Below are 27,053 nucleotides of genomic sequence, written 5' to 3'. Positions count from 1 at the left end.
AAAGTTAAACCCAAAGTCTTAAAACTCCTTGTCCACTGAGTTATTCACAAGAGCTTCCTCAGTTTGTTTTCATCATTTCCATCAAAACTTGGTACTGTGTGCCCCACTTTAGAGAATACCTGATATTTAATAATAATGCCATTACCTAGGCATGGCATTTTATATTTCCCCAAATTTCCTTCATCTGCATTATCTCATTTAACATTCACAATGACTTGGTGAAATATGGCAGACACTATGAATCCTGTTTTACAAATGAAAAAAAAGGAAGAGCATTAAGAGTATTAACCAGGGTAACATAAAGTCAGATATTGAACTCAAATTTTCTGATTCTAATTCAGGGCCCTTTAAACTATCCTGGGCCACCTCTCTAGAACAGCATCTCAACTGAGGAAGCAGAATAATTAGGCAGTAAACACTTGCTTTATAGAAGCTTATTAACTTGATTCAGATAAATAATCTATGGTCTTTTAAATAGCTTACTCTCCACATGCATTTAAAATAATAATAATAAAAATAAGAATAGCAGTGATAGTAGTACCTTTGAGTCCTTTCGTGTGCCCGATACTGTGCTAGTCACTTCGCGTTATATATAGCCCATGTAATCCAACCAACAGTCATTGCATTAGGCGCTATTACTATCCCCATTTTTAAGATGAGAAAATTGCATCACAGACTGTTAAACAACTTGCCCGAATTCAGCAGCCGTTAAGTGGTAGAAGAGGAATAGTACCCGACAGGGCTTATGCTCTTAGTCCCTATAAACTGCCTCCCTTACAAGTCAGTATTGTTAACTTCTTAAACAGTCCATTTATGTGCAACATGTTCAGGTCATAGTGTGGAAAGCAAGGGTGCTCCTTCCTGTTCACTTTCCTTTGCGGGGTAGGAAATGTCATTTCTGTGAAATTCTGCAGGAAACTGTGGAAATTCTCTCTTGCTACAGCTGGGGGTCCTATGTTGCTGTGTTCCCACTCTTCATTTCTTTATCACTGGTGGCCCCCTCTGGGCGCCTGTGCCTTTGTCCTGCCTCATTCAGTGTGTCCTCTCTCCGATAGCCTGCCCCCAGGGGTGCTTGCGGTGCAGCCACAGAGACCGGTGTCACCTCTGTGACCATGGGTTCCTTCTGAAGAGTGGCCTTTGTGTCTCCAACTGTGTTCCCGGCTTCCCTGCCCATTCCTCTAATGAAACATGTGCTGGTAAGTGCTTCCCCTCCGATGCTCTGGTGAAGTCACCTGTAACTTCTCCACGCAGAGGCTGAGTTTGCAGATACAGTTGGCTCGTGTGGTATAAAATGCAGGCTTTCCATTCTCGGAAAACCCCTGGTGCTGCTATGGAATAAGGGACTGTTTACAGAACATGGAAAATTGGGGAAATTCAACTTCCAAGATCTTTGGAAGGGAAAAAGGAGCAATCTGTGCTTTAAAAGTCACAGCTATCAGATCAGAAATTTGGCATAAAACTTAGCTGTGTTCCTGAACTACCGCCACGTCATAGAAAATTATACTTACAGATATAATTTATTATATTTATATAAACATGTAGAGCTATTATGCCAGGGTGCAATGATGCATCCTTTGTGCACACACTGGAGATAAATGATAAGTAATTAATGAATAGTGTGAGGAGCTTGCCCCATTAGGTTCACATGTTGGAAGTGGATGGATTTCAAGCCACTCTGCTTGCCACTAAGAATTAGGTAACACGTTAAGGAATGGAGCTAGTCTTGTCCAACACATCCATGGACACTTTAGCTTAAACAACAAAGAGAAACAAATTTAAATTCAGGCTTAATTTTGAACCCCAGAACTTTTACAGGTGAATGAGGATTGGGAGTTATATTATAGCTGAGCATTTCTTGGCTTCTGAGTGTCCTTCATCAATAACATGAATCATGTTTTATCACCTGCAGTCAATCATATTTTTCATGTCTATATTTCTGACCTCTAATGATATTAAGACTTCCCATGGGAGAAAATATCTTTGGCTTATTTCATTAGGATCCTTCTGGAAACCCCAAGTAGAATACTTGAGAGTCAGCTTACCCCACTTGGGATGTAATACAAGTCAACTTGTGAAAATGAATCCAACTTTCATTGGAGTAATTCTACGTTAGAAGTAGTCCCCCTGAAACTTGGCATTCCTAAACTGCCCTGTCTGACCTACTTGTAAAAGGAAGAAGTGCTACCGGTTAAAGTCCAAGCAAAACGACTTGCAGGAGACAGGATGAATTCCATATCAAGGTCGGGAATCCTAATTCATCCATCAGATGTTTCCTATGGACAGAGATCGTAAATTTTTAAAACAACGTATATATTTCACATGAATTCTGAGTAAGCCACTGATAATCCTACTTCATGGTAGATTAACTGGTGCTGTTCTTACAAATGGTATCAGACACTTGACTCTTTTCTTGCCCTTGGTAGGTCTGATGGTCAGATATGACAGATGTATTAGGATAGGACTGTGGTTCTCAAATGTGGCAGCCTATTAGGATTACCTGGGGAGCTTGTAAAATCACTAAGGTCCCACCCCAGAACATCTAAGTCAGAATCTCTGGTGGTGAGCCTAAGTATCAGGATTGTTTCAAAAGATCCCTATGTGATTCTTTATTGTTATCATTACTGAGATATAATTCACATACCATAGAATTCACCCTTGAAAGTATACAATGAGTCTTTAGCATATCCACAATGTTACGAAACCATCATCACTGTCTAATTCCAGGTCATTTTAATCACCCTAAAAAGAAATCCAATAACCATTAGTAGTCTCTCTCCACTGCCCTGTTGCCTTAGCCCTCGGCAACCACTGATCTACTTTCTGTCTGTATAGATTTGTCTACTCTAGATATTTCACGTAAATGGATTCTTACAATCTGTGGCCTTTTACATCTGGCTTCTTTCACTTGGCATGATATTTTCAAGGTTCCTCCATGTTAGAACGTATATCAGTACGTCTTTTTATGGTTGAATAATAACTGCATCGTATGCATATACCACATTTTGTTTATTCATTCATCAATTGATGTTTGATTGTTTTGATTATTTCCACTTTGGGCTATTATGAATAACACTGCTGTGAACATTCGTGTACCAGTTTTTGTATGGACATATGCCTTTCAATACTCTTTGGTATATGCCTAGGAGTGGAATTGCTGGATCATATGGTAGCTCTATGTCTAATTGCTTGAGGAACGGCCAGACTGTCTTCCCAAGCAGCTGCACCATTTTACATTCCCACCAGCAATATATGAGATTTCTAGTTTCTCCACACCCTCAGGAATACTTTTTATTGTCCTTCCTAGTAGGTATGAAGTGATATCATCTTGTGATTTTGATTCAAATTTCCCTGATGACTGATGATGTTGAGCACATTTTCATGTGCTTATTGGCCTTTTGTATATCTTCTTTGGAGAAATACCCGTTCAGATTCTTTGCCTATTTTTAAATTGGGTTATTTGTCATTTATTGAGTTGTGAGAATTCTTTATGTATTCTGGATATAAAAGGGATACAAGTCCCTTTTCAGATATGTAATTCGCAAATATTTTCTCCTATTCTGTGGATTGTCTTTTCACTTTCTTGCCGGTGTCCTTTGTTATTAAAAGCACAAAAGCTTTTAATATTAATGATGTCCAATACATCTGATTTTTACTTTTGTCACTTGTGCTCTTTGTGTCATATCTAAGAAAGCATTGCCTAATTTAAGATCACCAAGATTTTCTCCTATGTTTTCTTCTAGGAGTTTTATCATTTAATATTGAGACCCTATGTTATTCTCATGTGCATCCAGGATGAGAACCACTGTATTAGAAGGAGTCTTATGGAATACGATAGCCTATAGTTTCATCTTTGTAGCTCTGAATGAACATTACAAGTCTATTTCTTTAAATAATAATAATAAAAAACGTAATTAGTGACTGTACCAAACCTGACCTTTGGATTCATATGTTTTCCAGGCAAAATACACACCCCTAGTCTTCATGTGAATGGTTCCCTCACCCTTGCAATTGGTTCAATGAAGCCACTGGATTTTCTCCTCCTGAATGTTCAAGACCAGGATGGCAGGGTCGAAGACCTCCTGTTCCATGTGGTGAGCACTCCCACCAATGGTCACCTCGTGCTCTCAAGGAATGGAAAAGAGGTTCAGCTCGACAAGGCTGGCCACTTTAGCTGGAAAGATGTGAAGGAGAAAAGAGTGCGTTTTGTGCACAGCAAAGAAAAGCCCAGGTGACCCAGCGTTCTGTTGTTTTCCTTCTGCCACCTTTCCATCAGTGCTCTGCACCCCACACCCCCTTCTCAATAGCCCTCCCTTTTCTTCTGGGGAAGATCGATACTCTACAAAGGCCAGTGCTTTCAACTGCCTGTCATCATATCACTGTAATTGTTCAGAGAGAGTGCTTCTGTTAGAGGCATTTTTATTTTATCGCATAATTATGGGTAATTCTCTGATGTGATGGGAAAGTTCCTAGTACAATTACCCAGTTTTTTGGCCCAGGATAAACAAAATCGCTTATGTACCCAGATGCTGCAGCTGCTTCTTCAGCATTAGGGTACTACACCGGGAGGAGGGAGTGGCTAGAGGATGGAGTGCATACTTTTCAAGGTGTTGTGTGGTTCCTAGAATTTCAGAGTTGGAAGGAAACTAAGAGTCACGGTTAACTTGTTATTATCCACTTTATGGGACTAAATGTGGTTCATTTTTAAGCCGGATCCAGTTTCCTTCTCATGCCTGGCACACTTCTGGCTGTCTTCCCCACCCCAGCTGACATATGCTTCAGGAATGCAGTTGAATGTTAACGCTAACCCAAGCAAATAGAGCCATATAATTAGCAGAGTAAATCTACTAAACAGAAATCAGGGAATACACCCCAAAGACTAGCCTCTTGGATTATCCTTCACCCTGCTCTGCTTCATTAGTGCAGATCATTCAGAGTGGACTACATGTGTAAACAGGGAGTTGAAACCCATGGAACAGTGATAAAGGATGCGGTGAATATCTTCTACTGTCACCACTAAATTTGAGATTTTTTTAAAAACGTTTAAGGTCTGAGCTAGGAGATAAGCGGGGAGAAAAGTAGATCACATGTTCCCTATTGCAGTTCAGAGCCAGTGATGCCAGTAACCTCAAAAGACCCATCTTACAGGAATAGGAACAACTAATATTTACTGAGTGCTAACTGTGACCCAGCCATTGTGTTACGCACTTTATGTGAATTATGTGTATTTATGATCCTAGGCTATAGATGGGGAAACTGAGGCCTTGAGCGTGTAAGTAATCTTGCTCAAGCCTCACAGCCTATGAGTGCAGAGCTGAGACTCCAACCCAAGGCTCTCTGATTCCACACCCCATGCCTTCAGCCACTATGATTTCTGCCTCCTTAATAGTACTAGGAATAAAGGGCATGCTTCCATCCTCCAGGGGCAAAAGATCATTGCATAGGAAAATATTGCTCCAGAGATGGAGCTTAAAACTCTGGTGTCTGATGCCATAGAATCACTCTTCAAATTTGTGCTCTATCTTCTTTATTCATTTTCTTTCAAGTATAGTTCTTAGGTGTTTGCGTCACACACACACAGACACATATATACACAGCTCCGTACCTGTAGTCATATGTCTTGGAATCACTTGTGAAAAGTGTGTAAAGTACATAAAAGCTCCACAGAAAACCAAAGTTAAGCCTCTTGTCTGTTTAACCTCTTTAATCTCTCACCACCTGTTTCTTTCCAGAGTCAGCTTGGCACCCCTAAACGGGACCAAGAGTGGCAACTATTTTGCAGGGATTTCTTTCAGTACTCTTTTTATTTTTTAGTACCCATTTTAACATTGGATCTTCTTTTTTATCTAAAATTTTTTTTAAAAGAAAGAATGAGAGGAATAGTAAAACAAGGTTGGTAGAAACTCATGGAAAAGGGAAATTATATAAGTCTCTGAACGATACAAAAACAAAAGGGGCAACCTGCCATGTGGGCTTTTGGTTGTTTATCCCCATGAAAATGCCCACCGTGATTCTTTAGGATTGGCTTTCTTTGGGTTGGAATGCCCCTGTGGAGTGCAAGATGACTCGGAAATACAGTCCTAGTGGCCCTGATAAGCTGGCATGGCTGAGAGGCTGAACACAGTTATTGGAACCTCAGTGCCACCAAGATCGTTTTTCCCCAGTAGGTTGGGAGTAACCATCCTTTCTTTCTGCATTCTGCTTCTTCCATCACCTGCATTCTCTCTCTTGAAGTCTGGAGGTGGGAGTGGAGAGGGACAGGATTTAAATGGGACAGAAAATGAAAGGGATGATGGGATGAGAAGGAAGACAAGCATTCTTTCTTTAAAAAAGAAAAATCAGATTTATTGAAGTATAATTGGCACCCAATAAAATTCCCCATTTTAAACTGTACTGCTCTATGTGTGTTAACAAATATATATAGTCTTGCAGTCTTGAGACCACAAGCGAGATGTGAAACAGTTTCGTCACTCCCCCCATCTCATTTTTACAGGCACTCCCTTCCCCCCAACCCCCGTCCCTGGCAAATACCAATCTGTTTTTCACTCTTATTGTTTTGCCCTTTCTGAAATGTCACGTGAATGGACACATACAGTATATAAACTTTTGTTTCTGGCTTTTGCCATAATGCATTTGAGATCCATCCACATTCTTTATGTCTCAGTAGTTAGTTCCATGAATGCCTTTTAAAGAACCTTTCAAACAATGGTCCCTATAGTATAGAACAGAATTCTAAACCTTCCATAATATATTAATCACACATCTTACAAGCCCGAAGTGAGTTCTGAGCTTGCTTTGGCTTTGAAGGTGGGCCGCTCCTACCTTCCCTCCTAGTAGTCTCTGAAGCTGCTGAAACAGGAAGTAAAAACCACAGCAAAGAGTGAGTCTTATTTTGTTCTATTAATTAGGACTCTTTGGTTGCAAGTAGTGGAAGTCAGCTTGAACTAGATTAAGCAAAATTGTAAGGCTTGTTATAACACTGCAGGTATGGCTCAGATCTCAAACACATCAAGGGCAACTGGGCTTCCAGGGCAAGCCCAGGAGTTAGAACCAGAAATGGGAAGCAGGACTCAGTTCTTCCTCTCATCTCTGTCTCTTTGCTGGAAGGCTACATTCACCTCCCTCCTACAGACGGGCTTGCTCCACATTCTCATCAGCATGATAGACTGTGGTTCCCCCAGAGTCAAATGGCACTGTCAGGCCAGTTCCAAATTTCCAGGGAATAATCAGTCATCCTTCTGTAGTCCAGTCCACATTGCAGGTGTATGTGCGTGACTGGAGGGAGGATTGGGCCATAGAGTCATGTAACACAAACATTGCAACCGCTGTTAATGGTGTTTTTGGGGTCCACTCACATGAACTGGGCAGGGCTTGGGAAGAGGATTCACAGGGAAGAGGAAATCATTGAGAACTAGTCAGAGACAGTGAAAGATTCCTTTCCATTCTCCAACTTAACCATTAGCCTTCAATATATTACTAACCTGTCTTGGGCCGACAACTGATTTTTCGACCTTTTATATATTCTATTTAGAAAAATAGAAAACAAAAAAAATAGAAACATTGTTACAATGAGATCGAAGAATATACAGTAGTTTTACCTGCATCTTGCTATGTTAATCTTTATGTGGTCATTTCTATTTACTGTATGAATAGTATATTACTGTAGTGGTTTGATCCAAATTCTTATATGCATATAATCTGAAAATATTTTTAATCCTTGTCTTCCTAAAGACCAATTTAATGATTATACTTTTTCGTTCCTTTCTTGGGGACTTCTTTCAGGAAAGGTTACTTTTCCCTGAAAATTAGTGACCAGCAGTTCTTCTCTGAGCCACAGCTGATCAACATACAAGCATTTTCAACACAGGTAAGAAAATGCCACACAATTAATAATTTCACATGCCTACTGATTCTGAAGCACAAATCAAGATTTTCTGTAGTTTTAGCAAAAATGATTGAGCTGAATTAATCGTGTCTCAGTTTCCTCATGAGATGTCACTGGAGTAGTTTTTAGTACTGTGGGTCATAACAGCAACAAACAATGACTGATACATCCATGGTACTCTTATGTTTCTCATGTAATCCTCATGCCAGCCCTGTGAGGTATTATTATCCCCAATTCACAGATGAGGAAACTAAGTCTCAGGGAGGTTCAGTAACTTGTCTATGGTGATATAGCTGACAGAGAGCTGAGATTTGTGCCCAGTGAATTTGGTTACACACTCTGTGTTCTTGACTATTACGTTGTGCCTGACTTTACTATACTGACTCTCATACCAGCCCTTCAGAATAATTTGAAACTGTACCAGTTGTTAAGACTTCCCTATTCATAGGTGAATAGGTTTGTTTTGTCTAAGTATTTCTCTCTCAGGGATATGGAATTATGTTTGCCTATTTTGCCTATCTATCATGTAGCTGAACTGCATTTAACTCAGTTTGTGGTAGTTAGAGGATCTTATCAAGGATCTATTTAAATGAAGTGCCAGTGTGGTCATCAGCCAAACATAAGTCTGAGGAAATCATGGTAGTTGCTATAAAATTCAGTGTGATGGCTCTTCTGTTCTCATCACTCATCTCTGTCAAGCTGTACTTATGTGTCCTGAATACAAATCGTGGTAGTTGCTCTGAGTACCTGGGCTTGAAGGATTGAACAGCTGAAATGTGCAAAGGGAAGAGGAAGATCAATGTCTTCTTAAATTGTGAACAGCAGGAGACTGGGATATCAGCATGGGGGAACCCAGATTACCTAAACATTAGATCTTGGTAGTGTGTTAGTCTTGGTTCAAGGAAGGATATGAGATCATTGTTTTTAAAACTGTGATTATTTTGGGATTTCCCTGGTGGTCCGGCAGTTAAGACTCTGCACTTCCAATACTGGGGACGTGGGTTTGATCCCTGGTTGGGGAACTGAGATCCCATATGCCACGCAGTGCAGCCAAAAAAAAAAAAACAAAAAAACTGTTATTTTTATATTTTTGGTCCAAAAGCGAAAAGACCATGGACTATGGGATAACATAGATTTCAACCAGAAGTGGCTGACAAATGGGACTCACAGCCCAGCTCAGCGATTCTTGACAGCATTCTCACTTCAGCGATGACTGAAGTTGAGGAATGATTAGAAATTGATCCTAAATTAATTTGACCTCAGGGTTGGGCTAAGAGTATGAATTTTGTTTAAATCAAAGCAAAAACATAACGATCTCTGTAAATATGGGTCAGAGGGCTACCAAGTCTCAGGACTTACTGGCTTAGATGTTTCTCAGTATTTAAGCTCAGATGTTTTGTTTTGTTCTTTTTGTTTGTGCTAATATAGTTACTCTAATTAGGTGCATAAAAGACTTGGGTAGCTTTTGGCAAGTGACTTCCTAATCTGAGATGATGACTTGCCATGGTTCCCTGATTTTTATTTGCTTTCCCCAAATCAGTTGAGTAGACGGTGAAGGCACATTTTAATTTTGTGTATTATATGAGAAACTTTTTTGTCATTTTAACTTTTTAAAAATGGATTTTTAGAAATGGATTTTAATTTATTTTTGTTTCTTTACATTTCTGTGATATTTCAATATGGTTTTGAGCGTCTGTGAGATTTTCTCATGTAAGTTAATTTGATCTTTTCCATTTATGGATTTTGACATCACCTTTGACCTCTCCTCTTACAGAATCTGAGGAGCCATTCATTCCCATGTATAGAATCACAGCTTTTGAATTCTCACTCAGGAATCCTGAGGAGTAGCTATCTTCTATAGCTATTATTTGATTATTATAGAGATGCGCTAGTTAGACATTACTTTAATAGATATTGAAATTTCCAGGAGGCCAGGAGGGGTATTGTTAAAAGAAAACCATTTGGAGTAAAGAAAGGCAGTGTACTGAAAAAGCCCTAGATGGTTCAACTTCAAATGATATTAAAAACTAAGATAATGTTTTCTTTGGCTTCTTGCCTTGATTTTTTTATGGGTTTTTGTGTGTGTGTGTGTTTTTCTATGTGTGGTTCATTAACTTTTATCTCAATGAAAGAACATTTTATTTGCTTACTGAATTTGGTGGGGAGAAACCTGATAATCCTAAGGAAAACATTTTAAAATTTGCCACATGAATTAACCAGGTGGTTGCCTTACTCAGACCATGATCTTATCAGGCTTTATAACCTGAGTTGGGGTGGGCCCCTTGAAGATATGGATGAGAGAGCTTGAAGAAAATTACTGGGAGGGACCAGAAATAGCAGAAATTCAGAATGCTGAAGTATCTTACTCCAAGTCAGCTTGCTGCAGCGTAGCCTGGAGCAAAGTGCTCAACTCCCAACACAAATGCCAAAATTCCATATCTCTTGTTAGTCCCTCTTGAATGCAGACAACTAATTGAGTTTCCTGACTCACCTCTCTGTTGCAATTCAGGGGATGTAGTATAAATCATGACAGCAGAGACTTCAGAGATTTAGAAACAAGCAGCTCACTTTGATTGCCCCTGATGAATATTATGGTCTGGAAGTGTCTTGAGAAATCTCCAGAACCACAGGTGTGAAGTAACCTCCTTTGCAGTGATTACTATGTTTGACTACACCTCTGACAAATGCTGTGACTATGCAAGAGTTTGGCACTTGGGTGGAGCGTCTAGAGTTCCTTAAAAAGCATAGAAATGGCAATCAGGTTGCACACAGCTGGTATCTGGTCCACTGGATTGTCCTCTCTTTTCCTGCGAATGGCTTCTCTTCTCCTCCTTCCCTTCAACTCCACAGGCCCCCTATGTGCTGAGGAATGAGGCTCTCCATATTAGCAGAGGAGAGAGGGGAACCATCACCACTCAGCTGCTTGACATCCGAGATGACGACAACCCACAGGACGTGGTGGTCCAAGTGCTCGATCCTCCACTTCATGGCCAGTTGCTCCAAACACTTCAGTCGCCTGCAGCCCCTAGCTATCAATTCCGGCTGGATGAGCTCTCCAGGGGCCTTCTCCAGTATGCTCACGACGGCTCGGATAGCACTTCTGATGTCACAGTCTTGCAGGCCAATGATGGACACTCCTTCCAAAATATACTGTTCCGTGTGAGGACTGTGCCCAAGGTAAGTGTCATTCCTAGAGCTACATTTTCCTCGCACCTAGATGTGAAGTTTTGTTGATGATGTTATATTGCAATATTCATAAATTTAAGATACCGGTAGTTATTTATTTATTCAGACATTTATTAAGCATCTATTATGGAGCTATTTAGGACATTCAAAGATTAATAGAACACATTACCCAATCTCAGAGGGCAGTGTGTATTTTGTTAGGAACACCCTTGAGCCGAAAGACCTGTCCCCATGTTCTCTGCCAAAGGAACACTTTTGAAATTTTGTGTTGACTTGCTGCCATTAAAATGCCTCATTGTCCTCTGACTTTTTGGTCTGCTGCCTGAGCATGACTGTAAGAATCAAGTGCACCCCTGTTCTTGTCTGCTCTTCTAGAGTAGCTCATGTGATGTGACGCTCATAGTCAGCTTACTGTAATGAATCAAAAAGGATGAGTTCAACCATTCTCAACTGAAGTAGGATGAGAAAACTCTTTTAGTAATCACAGGAATCCTTGGCCTAGGGGGTAGGAGCCCGGGGAAGAGCAGTGCTTCTCAGCCTGAGTCACCCCCATGCCACCTCCCTGTGTTTTTGCCATATCCATGAGTGCCTGTCCTACTATTCACTTAATACTTTTCTTTGAATCAACTTACTTTTTTAGCATGGCTTCTTCCTAATAAATACTTGTGAAATCCTGGGCTTAATGTAGAATTATACTTTTTTCCAAAATATTAGAATTAATACATAACCATTTTATAAAATTTCATCCATGTACAACATAAAATGTTTTGGGATACTACTAATAGGATGGCTATCACATTTTGGGAAATAGTGGGCTAGCACATGCTAGTTCTAAGAGACATGTTGAAAAATATTTTCAAAGCCATTTATTACTTGATGATATTTCACTCCAAGCTCTTTTCTCTGTAATAGCAAGAATGACTCTTTCCCATGATGGCAGATTGGGAGACATAATTTTTTTTGAACTTTTCATTCCAAATACCGGCACCTACTGAAGTGTCATTGATGATTAGCTAGAGAGATTGATTTGCTGAGGACAGTTTAGAAATCACTTGTCACTTTCTCACCAATGATCACTTACAATTTGCAGTTGATCCTCATGAAGGTGAAGAGCTGAATCTAGTATGGTCTGCTAGCTGGTTTCTCAGGCTCTGGTCTCATTATTTTCAGCTGCTGAAAACAGTAATGGTGGGAGGAAGCGAGGGCTGAAGATGAGATGGAGCTGGCAGATAGCGACCTTGAAGCTAATCCTAATTATCACCCTCTTGCTATCACCCTGGGAGATGAGGTTTACTTCTGAAGAGATGAAGTCTAGACAGACACAGAAAGTTTTCTTTTCTTCCTTCTTGGTTTCTTTCCAAAGATTGTTATGGGATTTCAGTGCAACCCTAGCAGCCATCTTTTCTATCGAGGTTTCAATCTCCATGTTTGGAGCTCAGTGCATTGTATTGTACAACCAGTGTGTGTGGTATGGCCCAAGATTGAAGGGATTTTCTAGGATTTTAGCCACTTCGACTACCAAAACGCAACAAAGAAAAATAGAATTTTAATTTATAAATAAGGCATAAGCACAGAACTTGAGAATTCTTATAGGGCTTACAACTTGGGAGGCGTGTGAGTGTTCTTCCTCCTTCCCCCTTCCTTCCCTCCATCTCCTGTAGTGCTGTGCTTACCTGTCTGTCGGGTGAGCTAATGGCTTCTAAACAGTGAATTAGGATCATTAAACCGGTTACCAGAGCCCCAGCAGCCATTAGAATGTACTAATAATACACTTGACGCTCTCATCCTGATAATATTTTACAAATATAGACTATATCTTCTTTTAGGAATTCAGAGTACTTTTTCTCATATCTAGTCTACTCATCTTTACAATGTCTTAGTGAAGAAGGTTAGAATAGAGGCTGTATAACCTTATTACTTCTAAAGGATATTCTGCTATTGGTGAAAGTAATTTTTGTTTGCTTTGTTTTTAACCTTTATTGGGCACTAATGCTTGAGGTGAATTATTCCTTTTGATCTTCATGATCATTCTAGGATATTTGTACAATTATTATCTTTAATTTTCCAAAAGAGGAAACTGAAATAAAGGAGGTTTAAGAACATTTCAAGAGGTTTAAAAATGTTTATTTCTCATAAAGGTATTTAGTGATGGATCTGTGATTTCAAATCAAGTGTGTTCTGGCTCCTCACACTTAACCAGATGGCTTTTTTTCATTCTAGCTCATTTTTTTTTTCAGCATTTTGGTCATATATATATATATATATATTTTTTTTTTTTTTTTAAGTGGAGGTTTTTTTTCAATTTTTATTATTTATTAATTTTTGGCTGTGTTGGGTCTTCGTTTCTGTGCGAGGGCTTTCTCTAGTTGCAGCAAGCGGGGGCCACTCTTCATCGCGGTGCGCGGGCCTCTCACTGTCGTGGCCTCTCTTGTTGCGGAGCACAGGCTCCAGACGCGCAGGCTCAGTAGTTGTGGCTTACGGGCCCAGCTGCTCCGCGGCATGTGGGATCTTCCCAGACCAGGGCACGAACCCGTGTCCCCTGCATTGGCAGGTGGATTCTCAACCACTGCGCCACCAGGGAAGCCGGTCATATATATTCTTATCCCCTTAATGGACAGAATGGAGACAGTAATTTAGTCATTTTCTCAATGTCGTATCCAAGCAGCCTGGGCCCCAAGCCTCTCCGAATCTTCCCTGTGGGCTCACCACATCTTGTTACAAATGAAGCTATTTATAATCATAAGTCTACTGGAGCCCAAGAAGAAAAAAATTGCCTTAACTGTTAATGGCTTCCAGTAGTTGTATAGTCAGCCATGATTGATTTTGTTCTGCTAGCCATTTCTGAAGATGGCAGGTAAGCCCTTACCCTGAGGCTACCTGTGTATTAAGTTTGGAGTAACGACAGTTACTGACTGATGTCTAGCTGGTGATTTAAATGGAATGACAAAGGGTTTTAGGTCTAATTCCTAGTGAATGGATGTAAAAATTAATCCTAGTGTTGTTCAACATAAAACTTAACCTGGTAAGATAGATGGAAAGGGACTGAGGGATAGAAAAAGGAAGCTTTGTGAGAGCAGAAACTGTTTCAGTATTGCTGCCTTGAGCCAGGTGCTTTGCAGAAGTTTAGTACATTTTTGTTGGATGGATAGATAGATGCGTGGATGCAACAGCTTGAGTTAAGCTGGTGCCCATGTTCCTGCCTTTGAATGGATCCCTTGCATAGATTCATCAGCCTACTGGGCACTTCAGCTAATGCTGGGGTGGCCCATCTGAGACTGAGGGTAAGAGCTGTCGGTTCCACTTTTATTTACCAAGTTCTACATCACTTCCCCCAAATGTATGTTTTTATCCTTGACCTGGCAGTGAGTAAACTTGACTGCCACCCTCCAGGCTTATACTGAGTTGCTGAGGAGAAAATAGACCCAAGACAGATGTTGAAACATGTTCTGTTGGGGAAGGAGGCAAAAGAATTCAAAAAGATTAAAAGGTAATAAAGAATGCTCTGCTGAACAGGCTTTCATTAACTGGGTGGATTACCAAACCCAAGCCTTCTAGAGATATGATTCTAAAGCAATTCAGGGTCTAATATGGGCTAAAATGTGGGCAGGGAGAAGCCTTGCACGTTGGTGGGTCTCTCTCCACTGCCGGGCTTTCAAGGAATTACCTTCTTTTTCATTAATTAAAGCATCTCTGAAAATCATGCCCCTTTTTCTACTTTGGCAGTAAATCTGATGATCTTTCTGACCTCATTAGTTGTTGTTTGAGCAGTTATTTTCTGCAACTGGGTAATGCTTTGATGTTAAAAGCCCCCAAGTGTCATGCTATGAACTGGATGGAAAATTCTATTGCTGAGAGCCTTCTCTGGCTGTTTGACCTTGGTAAGGCCTGAGTGCAGCTAAAAGCTCTGTTGGGCTTTCCCTCAATTTTCTGAAAACCTGTCCTCCCATGCGTTGTCTTATAGGGACACAGTTTGATTAAAAGGATGTTTGTGAGAGTTATAAATATCAGTGGCATCAAAATGTTTATTTCCCTGAATAAGAATCTGCCTGTCTCATAAATAAATAAATCATCACCACATATCAAGGTTTCACTTTTTTGGACTTGCTGAATTGGTTCAATTTAGTGTCTTGTAAGGTACATTGTCCAGAGTATACACTCAAAAAGTGTTTGTTGATTACAAAATATGTGTTTGTTTGTTTATAAAGCAGTTGAAACCTCCATGGAGAGAAGGTTCTGTATCCTTGACCTGAAGCTGCAGTTTCTGAGGCACATACACACACTGGCAAACACAAAAACAGTGCAATTATCTCTCCATTGTTCTTCATTCTGGTAAATAGCATCTATGTTTCACCTTATATGTGCCACCCCCCATAATCCTTCCCTAAAATCCACAGTGCCCTCCAAGATTAAATTTTAAAAGCTATGGTATAAATGAGCTGTAACAAATTAAAGTATTTTTTACAGAGTAAATAAAATGTTAGGGTTGCTGTTATATCTAATTACAGTTATATTCTATTTAATAAAGCTAAAAAAATTTTGTCTTGAATATTTTGGCTTGGGGTTGGGGTACACCATCGTATTTGAGCTCATCATTTATGTTCCAATCTTTAATTGGGGAGGGGGGGGAGTTTTCATTTTGTTTGTGGGATTTTTCCTCCAAATGATAAGGTCATGGGCCTTTACTTCTGGTTTACAACATTAATATCTTTATTTGTAATCCAGTATATGATGGATAAACTTTATTACCAGCATTTCTGTATGCCTATTGTTCTATGAAATTAATTAGTAGAACTATTTAATTTAAAGCACTGTTTTAATTATGCCCCCATAATCCCTTGTTGAGATTTCATTTTCTTCTAATGTGGTACCCTGAAGGATATATAAAACATCACTAGGCAGAAGATTCTTCAACTGAAATTATGGCTAATTTCTTGAATTTACAGGGATATATGCAGGAATATATTGTGCAGAAAAAAAACTGCAGGCATACTTCATTTTATTGCACTTTGCGGATACTGTGTTTTTTAGAAATTGAAGGTCTGTAGCAAACCTGCATTGAGCAAGTCTATCAAGGCCATTTTTCCAACAGCATTTGTTCCCTTCATGTCTCTGTGTCACATTTTGGTAATTTTTGCAATATTGCAGACTTTTTAATTATTATTATTATATTTGTTATGGTGATCAGTGATCTTTGATGTTACTATTGAAGAAAGATTATGACTTGCTGAAGGCTCAGATGATGGTTAGCATTTTTTGGAATGAATTTTAACTAAGGTATGTACATTGGTTTTTTTAGACATAATGCTATTACACACTCAGTAGACTACAGTATAATGTAAACATAATTTTTATATGCACTGGGAAACCAAAACATTTGTGTGACTTATTTTATTGCGATGTTTGCTTTATTACAGTGGTCTGGAACCAAACCCACAATATCTCCAAGGTGTGCCTGTATAAGGAGATTAAAAAATTGCAAAATGTCAGAACCACAGGGGAAATTAGGCTAAAATTTATTTTGGACATGTTAGCTGTAGAAATGATGGTGTATAGACTTCTATTCATCTTTTCTTGAATCTTCCCTGACACTCTCCCAAAAGAAAGCAACTGATAGAACCATCTTCTTGCTAAGAAGTGGGAAGAATTATACTTCTTTTCCTTAGATAGTTGTCTGTTTTCTTTTTATGTACTGTAAACAATTCAGAAACAGAGGCATATGTATTATTCTGTTATAAATGTAAATATTCTTAAAGGCTTGTCTGTGGAGTTTGGGAGAACCATTCTAGGCCCGTCGTAATCTCTGTTCTGGGCCATACTTCTCACACTTCAGCATGACTCCACATCTCCTGGGATCTTATTAAAACATAAGTGGAAATGCATCAAACTAAAATGCTGTGCCCAAAGGAAACCATCAACAAAATGAAAAGGCAACCTACAGAATGGGAGAAAATATTTGAAACCATCTATCTGAAAAGGGGTTATTATCTAAAATATATAAGGAACTCAATAGCCCACCCACCCCCCAAAAAAAGATTACAAAAGGAGCTAAGGACCTGCATAGACATTTTTCAAAAGAAGACAAATGGCCAACAGGTACATGAAAACGTGCTCAACATCACTAATCATCAGGAAAAAGGCAAATCAAAACCACAATGAGATATCACCTCACATCTGTTAGAATGGCTGCTCTCGAAAAGACAAAAGATAAAAAGTGTTGATGAGGGTGTGGAGAAAAGGGAACCTTTATACACTATTGGCGGGAATGTACATTGGTGCGGCCACTATGGAAAACAAGTATGGAGGTTCCTCAAAAAATTAAAAATAGAATTACTGTTTGATCCAGCAATCCCATTTCTGGGTATATGTCCAAAGGAAATGAAGTCAGTGTCTTGAAGAGACATCTGCACTCCCATTTATTGCAGGACTATTTACAATAGCCAAGCCATAAAAACAACCTAAGTGACCTAATGAAACTTAAAAGCTTTTTCACAGCAAAGGAAACCATAAAAAAGATGAAAAGACAACCCTCAGAATGGGAGAAAATATTTGCAAACGAAGCAACTGACAAAGGATTAATCTCCAAAATATACAAGCAGCTCAATATCAAAAAAACAAACAACCCAAGCCAAAAATGGGAAGAAGACCTAAATAGACATTTCTCCAAAGAAGGTATACAGATTGCCAACAAACATGAAAAGATGCTCAACATCACTAGTCATTAGAGAAATGCAAACCACAACTACAATGAGGTATCACCTCACACCAGTCAGAATGGCCATCATCAAAAAATCTACAAAGAATAAATGCTGGAGAGGGTGTGGAGAAAAGGGAACCCTCTTGCACTGTTGGTGGGAATGTAAATTGATACAGCCACTATGGAGAACAGTATGGAGGCTCCTTAAAAAACTAAAAATAGAACTACCATATGACCCAGCAAACCCACTACTGGGCATATACCCTGAGAAAACCATAATTCAAAAAGAGTCATGTACCACAATGTTCATTGCAGCTCTATTTACAATAGCCAGGACATGGAAGCAACCTAAGTGTCCATCAACAGATGAATGGATAAAGAAGATGTGGCAATATATACAATGGAATATTACTCAGCCATAAAAAGAAACAAAATTGAGTTATTTGTAGTGAGGTGGATGGACCTAGAGTCTGTCATACAGAGTGAAGTAAGTCAGAAAGAGAAAAACAAATACCGTATGCTAACACGCATATATGGAATCTAAAAAAAATGGTTCTGATGAACCTAGGAGCAGGACAGGAATAAAGACACAGACGTAGAGAATGGACTTGAGGACACGGGGTGGGGGAAGTGTAAGCTGGGACGAAGTGAGAGAGTAGAATTGACATATATACACTATCAAATGTAAAATAGATAGCTAGTGGGAAGCAGCTGCATAGCACAGGGAGATCAGCTCGGTGCTTTGTGACCACCTAGAGGGGTGGGATAAGGAGGATGGGAGGGAGATGCAAGAGGGAGGAGATATGGGGATATACGTTTACATACGGCTGATTCACTTTGTTATACAGCAGAAACTAACACAACATTGTAAAGCAATTATACTCCAATAAAGATGTTAAAAAAAACCCAAAAACCCTAAGTGTCCATCAATGGATGAATGGGTAAAGAAAATGTGGTTGTATATACAATGGAATATTATTCAGCCTTAAAAAGAAGGAAATCCTGTCATTTGTGACTGCATAGATGAGCCTATAAAATAAGCTAAGCACAAAGACAAATACTGCACACTCTCACTTATATTTGTAACCTTAAAGAAGTCAAACTCATAAAAGCAGGGTAGAATGGTGGTTGCTGGGTCGAGTGGGGGAAACTGGTAGATATTGTTCAAAGGTACAAAGATCCAGTTATAAGAGATGAATAATTCTATAGATCTAATGTATAGCATGGTGATTATACTTAATAATACTGTATTGCATACTTGCTAAGAGAGTTGATCTTAAGTGTTTTCACCACACACAAATATTTATAACTATGTGAGGTGGTGGATGGCTTAATTAGTTTGATTGTGGTGATCATTTCACAATCTATACATGTTATCAAAACATCATGTTGTACACCTGAAATATATACAATTTTTATTTGTCAAGTATACTTCAGTAAAGCTGGTGAAAAAATTAAAATGCAGATTCTAATGCAGAAGGTCTGATTCAGAAGGTCTGGGATGGGCCTGAGAGTCTAAAGTTCTAAGAAGCTTCCATATGTTGCTGGTCTCTGAACACTGACTTGCAAGGAGAACTGTCTCCTAAAAATTGACACTTACACAGGAGTTACAGAGAATTGTACTGATAAAGTATAGTCAATATAGAAATGTAGTAGGAGAGACATCTGGGACATGCATTCAGGGCACGCTGCTTATTTACTTGCTTGAAATTTGAAAAAGCACACTGCCTCATCGGTCCAAGAATGTGGTTGCTGTGTGTGACTGATCTCCATCACATAATCAAACGTGATGGACTGCTGCTATTAGAAAAATTTCTAGCAGTTAATATTCCTGGGTCCAAATGTATTATGTTATATAAAACTGCTGGAGTGAATAGGGCCCTTTCCCCCAGAATTCTGGTAGGTAACATGCAAAGTTCTTGGCACACTTTGATGTTTTCATAAATAATATGGTAAATCAATTGTGAAAGAAAAAAATTCTGTGGCCTTTTGCCCCTGAGCACCAATCACATAGGCGGTACATTGGCTGCTGTTCTCCTGGGCACTGACACTTTCTTGGTGATTGTGGTGAAAATAGCTGTGATCACCTCCTGAGAGGCGCAGATGCTCTCAAGTGACAGCAAATGAATATTTGTTTTCTTCTGTTCTGAATATTCCCCTCCTGGGAATGCTGTTTGCTCTGTTCTGTTTACTGGCATATTTGAAAGTAATAGCAATAATTTAGAATAACATCCCTTCTGAAATGCCCTATTTGAAAACATCAGATTTACCGATTTTGAAAGTATGAAAACTGAGCACAGGCAGCCCCACTGATCCCATTCTGTGGAAAATGTCAATTAGGAGGCTTTGGAAGAGGTGTGCAGCTTGCAAATCAGCACTTTTTAATGACATTAGCTTTAGCAATTAGAATGGTTGCCTTCCCAGGAGCGCTAAGTGGGTGATTTCTTCCAGTCAGCTATTCCCAACTGTTGTTTCTAAGGGCTTCACTTTCAATCAGTCATCGAGGCCTGTCAGTTTGGCCTCTGTAGTGTTTCTGGAATCTGTTTCTAACTGTTCATTCCCACTGCAATCACCTTTTCATCTTCTCTCACCTGAGCCATTACGAGAACTTGTTAAATGACTTCTGCAGCTCCAGATTCACGCCAGCTCTAGTGCCTCCCATCTCCCGCTGCTGGAGGTTCTCCAAAACCCAAACCTGCTCATCCCATTTCCGTCCCTGAAGATTCATGTTGACTTTACAGTGCCTACAAGCTAAATGGAGACTTAGAGCACAGCTTCTACCTTCTACTAGCCAACCTTAGGGGTCACTTTTGATTCACCCCCTCCCCTGGCTCCCCAGACTCTGCTTGCCCAGACACTTGGATATTTTATTAAGCACAGAGTGCATTGTCTCGTGTCTTTGCTTGGGCTGGGCCCTCTTCCTGGTGTCTGTTTCACTTATCCACTTAGAAAGCCCATTCTTTTTTTTTTTTTTTTTTTGACATCTTTACTGGAGTATAATTGCTTTACAATGGTGTGTCAGTTTCTGCTTTATAACAAAGTGAATCAGTTATACATATACATATGTTCCCATATCTCTTCCCTCTTGTGTCTCCCTCCCTCCCACCCTCCCTATCCCACCCCTCTAGGTGGTCACAAAGCACCAAGCTGATCTCCCTGTGCTATCCGGCTGCTTCCCACTAGCTATCTATTTTACATTTTGTAGTGTATATATGTCCATGCCACTCTCTCACTTCGTCCCAGCTTACACTTCCCCCACCCTGTGTCCTCAAGTCCATTCCCTACGTCTGTGTCTTTATTCCTGTCCTGCTCCTAGGTTCATCAGAACCATTTTTTTTTTTAGATTCCATATATATGTGTTAGCATACGGTATTTGTTTTTCTCTTTCTGACTTACTTCACTCTGTATGACAGACTCTAGGTCCATCCACCTCACTACAAATAACTCAATTTTGTTTCTTTTTATGGCTGAGTAATATTCCATTGTATATATGTGCCACATCTTCTTTATCCATTCATCTGTTGATGGACACTTAGGTTGCTTCCATGTCCTGGCTATTGTAAATAGTGCTGCAATGAACATTGTGGTACATGACTCTTTTTGAATTATGGTTTTCTCAGGGTATATGCCCAGTAGTGGGATTGCTGTGTTGTATGGTAGTTTTATTTTTAGTTTTTTAAGGAACCTCCATACTGTTCTCCATAGTGGCTGTATCAGTTTACATTCTCACCAACAGTGCAAGAGGGTTCCCTTTTCTCCACACCCTCTCCAGCATTTATTGTTTGTAGATTTTTTGATGATGGCCATTCTGACCGGTGTGAGATGATATCTTATTGTAGTTTTGATTTGCATTTCTCTAATGATTAATGATGTTGAGCATTCAGAAAGCCCATTCTTTGTCATTCAAGAATTAAATGGTATTTCCATAGGAAAGCTTTCCTGAGCATTCCTTCCCCAAAGAGGAAATCTCCTTTTTCCTTTATTCTCCCACAGTACCCTGCTCAAGCTTCTTATAGATCATCACTTGTGATGCAGCCTAACTATTTTATATGTCTGTCTGCCCAACTAGACTGTAGGTTCTGAAACTGAGGTCTTATTTCAGCCAACCTTATATACCTCAGGCCTCTAGCAAAAGATCTATCATATAATAGGTGCTTAATGAATAGTTCTTGAATATAGGTGGATGGGGAGGATGGAAAGACAGGTAGATGGACAAATGAAAGAAAGAAATGGAGAGACTTAGTCTTCCTGAATGATACAAGTTATGTGCTTATGATAAATTAGGAGAAAAAGTAGGATATATGTATGTACATATATACATACACATGCATATATCTACACATAATTACACATATACTGTTCACAGTATGACTCTAAAGCTATGAATCTCTCTTATTAGGCAACCTTTAGCAGCAATAGGACCTAATAACTTATGTTTTTAAGGACCAGTATTTTCTTTTTTTTGCTTGGACCTAATTCTGTACTCTCTCTTTATTCTAGAATGATAGAGGTCTTCGACTTGTGGCTAATTCAATGGTGTGGGTTCCAGAAGGCGGGATGCTGCAGATTACCAACAGAATCTTACAGGCTGAAGCTCCAGGTGCCAGAGCCTCAGAAATCATCTACAAAATTACACAGGACCACCCCCAATTTGGTAACTCTTTTTTCCCTTGTCATGATTTCATCATTGCATTCAGCAGTCTTGGACTTGCTTTTGTACAAAGCCACACAGCCAGGGTGTGTTTCCAATGAACTCAGCTTCCTAATACCCCACGCATCCCCTTTAAAGACAGAATAATCGCAATAGCTATCATTGCTATATACATATTATTGGTATGCTAAGTAATGTAAACATAGTATATTTAAACCTAAAATTTAAGTTTTAAAACAACTTCATTTTACAGAGAAAGTAACTTGTTAAAAGTCACCTGGCTAATAATATGTCAACACAATGTCAAAGCTCAGGCTTTCAAACGCCACCTTGTGTCCCGCCCAGAACATCGCCGCACTTCTTCTTGAGACTTTCTTTTTAAGAAAAGACTTTACATAAAAACATTTCTCAAGATCTCCATTGTTACTTCCACTTCTAGCAAGATAGTAGAGTATGATAACCCATCATCATCACCTAGAAATGATGGATAAAAGAGATTCAGAGCTATAAGGCACTCATAGCTGACCTCCCAAGAATACAGAGAAATCTCCAAGTGCCAGACACAGAGAAGGAACTGAAAGCCAATCTGGGCAGGAGCTGATGGCAGAGCTTGCCTGAGGGGTTGTGTGTGTCTCAGTAACCTGGGGGCTTGGGATTTAATGCCCGTGCAGAGACAGAAAGTTGGAATTAAGACAAGAAGCTCACTAGCACAGAGAGATGGCAAAGAAATTTACCTGTGTTTCCCAGGGCTCAGAGGGAGCAAAAAGAGTCTGCTGAGAATTCAGAAATTCAGGCCTGTTTCTCCTGAAGATCCAAGGTTAAGTTATACTGTGTGCATAGTCTGAGAAACCCAAAGCTGAGGCATTAATATGAAAATTGACCTCAGGCCAATGATACTTCCTGGGTCCCTTGCAGAAACTAGTAGAAACTGCTGTGGAATGTCCACCCTCAACTCCAGGCCACACAAGATTCTCACAGGTAAAACCACTGAAGATTAACTCAGAATTCAGAATTACAGACGATATGAAGAAACAATCTATAGTACCATAACTAACACAAACAAGAAGATTAAAACCCCAAGGTTTCAAATGAAGGAACAAGCTTACAAAAACTATGAAATAAGCATATTTAAAAAGATTTAAAGACACAAAAGAAGGGATCAAAACTGTAAGGAGATGACAAAATGCTATAAAAATAAAAACAACAGGCAGGTAGATTTTTTAAAAGAAATAATCACCTGAAAATGAAAAATATATTCATTAAAATTGCTTGGCATAATAAATAGCAGAGAAATAACAATCTGTTTTTCCTCAGGTTTATCAGATTTTTAAAATTGTATACTTTGTGTGGTGAGGAAAAAATTAACTTTTGTACTATTTAAAAATAAGTATAGAGTCCACAAAGGCATTGAAAAGCATAATCTAATCAAGAATTGATAGAATTATAAAACACTCAGTCTAGCTGGCTGTCATTTATTATAGTTGCATAACCTTGAGGAAGGCAGGTGGACCCCCTTGAGCCATAAGTTTCTTTGAAAGATGAAACTAGATAGTTTTTTAACTTTTTATTTTAAAATAATTTTAGACTTACTGAAAAGTTGCAAAAATAGTACAAAGAGCTCTTGAATATCCTTTATCCAGCTTCCCCCAGTGTTAACATCTTACATAATCATAGGGCAATAATCAAAACCAGGAAATTAGCATTGATACAATGCTATTAATTAGTTCACAGACCTTATTCAACTTTGCCATATTTCACCCACTGATTTTAAGCTAGACAATGTTTAAGTCCTTTTCAGCTCTAAAAATCTTTGACTGTTTTGATGTATTAAATTCTTTACCTTTGTCTTGAGCATTAAAAGTCAAAAAATTAAATTTCCTAAAGATAGCCCAATATCCCAATATTCCGTTTAAGTATTAAATAGAACAATGCGGAATTAAGTGATTTTTTTTAAAGCCATTTCAGCTTGATAAATGCCATATAAGCCTGACTGTGACACTATCCTACTATAACTCTCTTAATTAACTTCTTCCTATGAACATAATCTTATTTCTGTGTGTTCAGAGCTCCCTACTGGTAATAATCAAATCGCATTACCCTTAGGAGCCATTCAAGAGTGAAAAAGGAGGTGGGAATGAGAAGTCCACTTAACGCAAATCTTTTTTTTAAATTTATTTTTCATTTTTTTGGCTGCGTTGGGTCTTCGTTGCTGCGTGCAGGCTTTCTCTAGTTGCCGAGAGCGGGTGCTACTCTTCATAGCGGTGCAGGGGCTCCTCATTGTGGTGGCTTCTCTTGTTGCAGAACATGGGCTGTAGGCACACAGGCTTCAGTAGTTGCGGTGCACAGCCTCAGTAATTGTGGCACCTGGGCTCTAGAGCGCAGGCTCAGTAGTTGTGGCACGTGGGCTCTAGAGTGCAGGCTCAGCAGTTGTGGCGCACAGGCTTAGTTGCTCCACGGCATGTGGGATCTTCCTGGACCAGGGATCGACCCCGTGTCCCCTGCATTAGCAGGTGGATTCCTAACCACTGTGCCACCAGGGAAATCCCGAGATTCTAATTCTTAATACCTATTACATTTTCCCATAAAGTTTCTTGGTTAAAATATTGAGGTCAGTATAAAGGAAATCACTAGTAGATGTTATTTTCTGTTTTTTAAGCCTGGACTATTTTTTAAACCTGGATTTTCACATATTTAAAGAGTCATCTCCTTGATTTTGTCATACTATGATAAAAGCAGAGGTGAGGTATTACGCAGAAGCTCTCACCTCGATGGAGTGAACCCCACAAAATATCGGTATTTCTCCCTGTCTACTCATGGGCTTGGCACAAAGGTACCTTGTATTCCTCATACCCAGTGCTGAACTCTAACTCTTCATCTTTTCTTCTACCAGCTCATCCCATTAGTGGCATCGCTTCCCTACACATCACCCAACCTAATAGGTGATCATCTGATTCTTCCCTCTTTCGTACCCTTTACAGCCACATTTGTCAAGTTCTGTTGCTTCCACTTCCTCAAAGATTCTTGTATCTGTTTACGTGTTTCCAATCTTACCTCTGTTGCTTTAGTTCAGGTTCCCATCTCTCATCTGGATTTTACAGCAGACTTAGAGTTGACCAAACTGTCCACATAATTGTTAGCCACTATTGTTATCATTTTTATAAAATAAAGTCCAGCCCCTTTAACAGAACTTTCACGTATATTCTGTGTTCTAAATCAGTTCGTGCCATTAACCTACTGAAAATCTCACAGAGGCTCCCAGTTGCTTATGGGGCTGATCTCAAGGGGGAACGAACTGCATCTTACTGATCTTTGAGTCCCCCACCCCAAAGGGCTAACCACAGTAGCTAGCCCTTAACAGGTGCTCACTGACTGTTTACTGAGTTGAAATTAATGCGATTAACCAGCATCCTATGATTCCTGTTAATTTGCATAGTATCGCAATGGTTTTTTTTTTTTAATCTGAAAAATAGGTTTATTTCATTAGGACTTGTTAGGAAAATTCTGCTTTGCCTTCCTATTATAAAGCAGAACAGCCAGGAAATTGGCATTTGAATGTTTTCTATTTTTCTACTCTCCACATTTTCACTGTGGAAATCTCCTTTCAGACTATTTTGCAACTACTCACATTCATAAACAGTCCACATCCTGGGAAAGCATGTTTATTAGCAGGATATTATGAACAGAAGTTGAACCAGGGAGAGATGGGTAATGGAATTGGTGACTTAGGTACAAATGAGAAACAGTACAAGAAAGAAACTAGAGTGAGTTGATTCTACACATGATTATTTTAAGAAGAATATTGATGTTTTTCTATTACTTCAGTATTTCATCACTATCCAGGATATTATGTGCATTTTTAACTTGAATTTAGTGCATATAAATATTAGAATGAGTATTTCCTTTGAATAAGGAAACAAATTTCTCTGGGGTAATCAAAGTGCACTATCAATTGCCTGATATGTCTAGGGCACTAAGATCTGGGTATCCTCCTACAGAACATTTAAAAGATGTATGCAGTTTCTCTCTCTCTCTTTCTTTCTCTCTCTCACACACACACACATACACACACACATTCTTCTCTCCCTCTTACTATCTGAGCGGTAGAGAGACTTCTTTCAGATTTATTGTTAGATGCATTTTCATGAGAACGTGGCTTCTGTTTTTAGCAGTTTATCCATTCTTCTCCTTGGTCTTCACTTGAAGGCATATTCTCCTTGGGAAATTTTGATTGTTTCTATAACACCTTTGTATTTTCAATCTCACTTTAAGAAAATAGTAGCTTCAGGTGAAGAATAAGTAATAGAAACAGATTGGTGGTGTTGGTGGTGGTGTTTAGATTTAGATTTCATTGCTTCAATTCCAATAAAGTTTAGAAAATGAAGGAGGAGAAAACATGATCAGTTATTTATCAAGGTACTTGTTGGTCTGTGAACATAAAATAACCATGACGGGTAACAGAGTTTCATGATCAGGAAAATGAGCTTCAGATTCAAATCCCAGCTCCTCCACTTTGGACTTGCGTGACCTCAAACAAGTTATTGAACTTCTCTGAGCATATAGAACTTTGTCTTTAAAATGGAGATGACAATAGCATCTTCAGAAGGATTAAATAACATAATAAAGATAACCAACATTCTTTT

General features: G+C 39.2%; 1 protein-coding gene across 5 annotated transcripts in view; it reads left to right on the top strand.

The window, feature by feature from the left end:
- FRAS1 (Fraser extracellular matrix complex subunit 1) overlaps positions 1–27,053 on the top strand; it is a 445,822-nt gene that overhangs the window by 285,976 nt on the left and 132,793 nt on the right. For all 5 annotated transcript variants that reach the window (XM_036852337.1, XM_036852339.1, XM_036852338.1 and 2 more), the window contains exons 26-30: positions 1,056–1,196; positions 3,958–4,228; positions 7,780–7,864; positions 10,733–11,059; positions 22,263–22,416. In XM_036852337.1, the coding sequence (XP_036708232.1) occupies positions 1,056–1,196; positions 3,958–4,228; positions 7,780–7,864; positions 10,733–11,059; positions 22,263–22,416 (978 nt within the window). The remainder of the gene's footprint in view (positions 1–1,055; positions 1,197–3,957; positions 4,229–7,779; positions 7,865–10,732; positions 11,060–22,262; positions 22,417–27,053) is intronic.

This window comes from Balaenoptera musculus, chromosome 5 (assembly GCF_009873245.2).
Source record: "Balaenoptera musculus isolate JJ_BM4_2016_0621 chromosome 5, mBalMus1.pri.v3, whole genome shotgun sequence".
In the NCBI taxonomy this organism is placed as follows: domain Eukaryota; kingdom Metazoa; phylum Chordata; class Mammalia; order Artiodactyla; family Balaenopteridae; genus Balaenoptera; species Balaenoptera musculus.
Note: the sequence above shows the minus strand (reverse complement) of the source record. Positions and strands in the feature narration are given on the sequence as shown.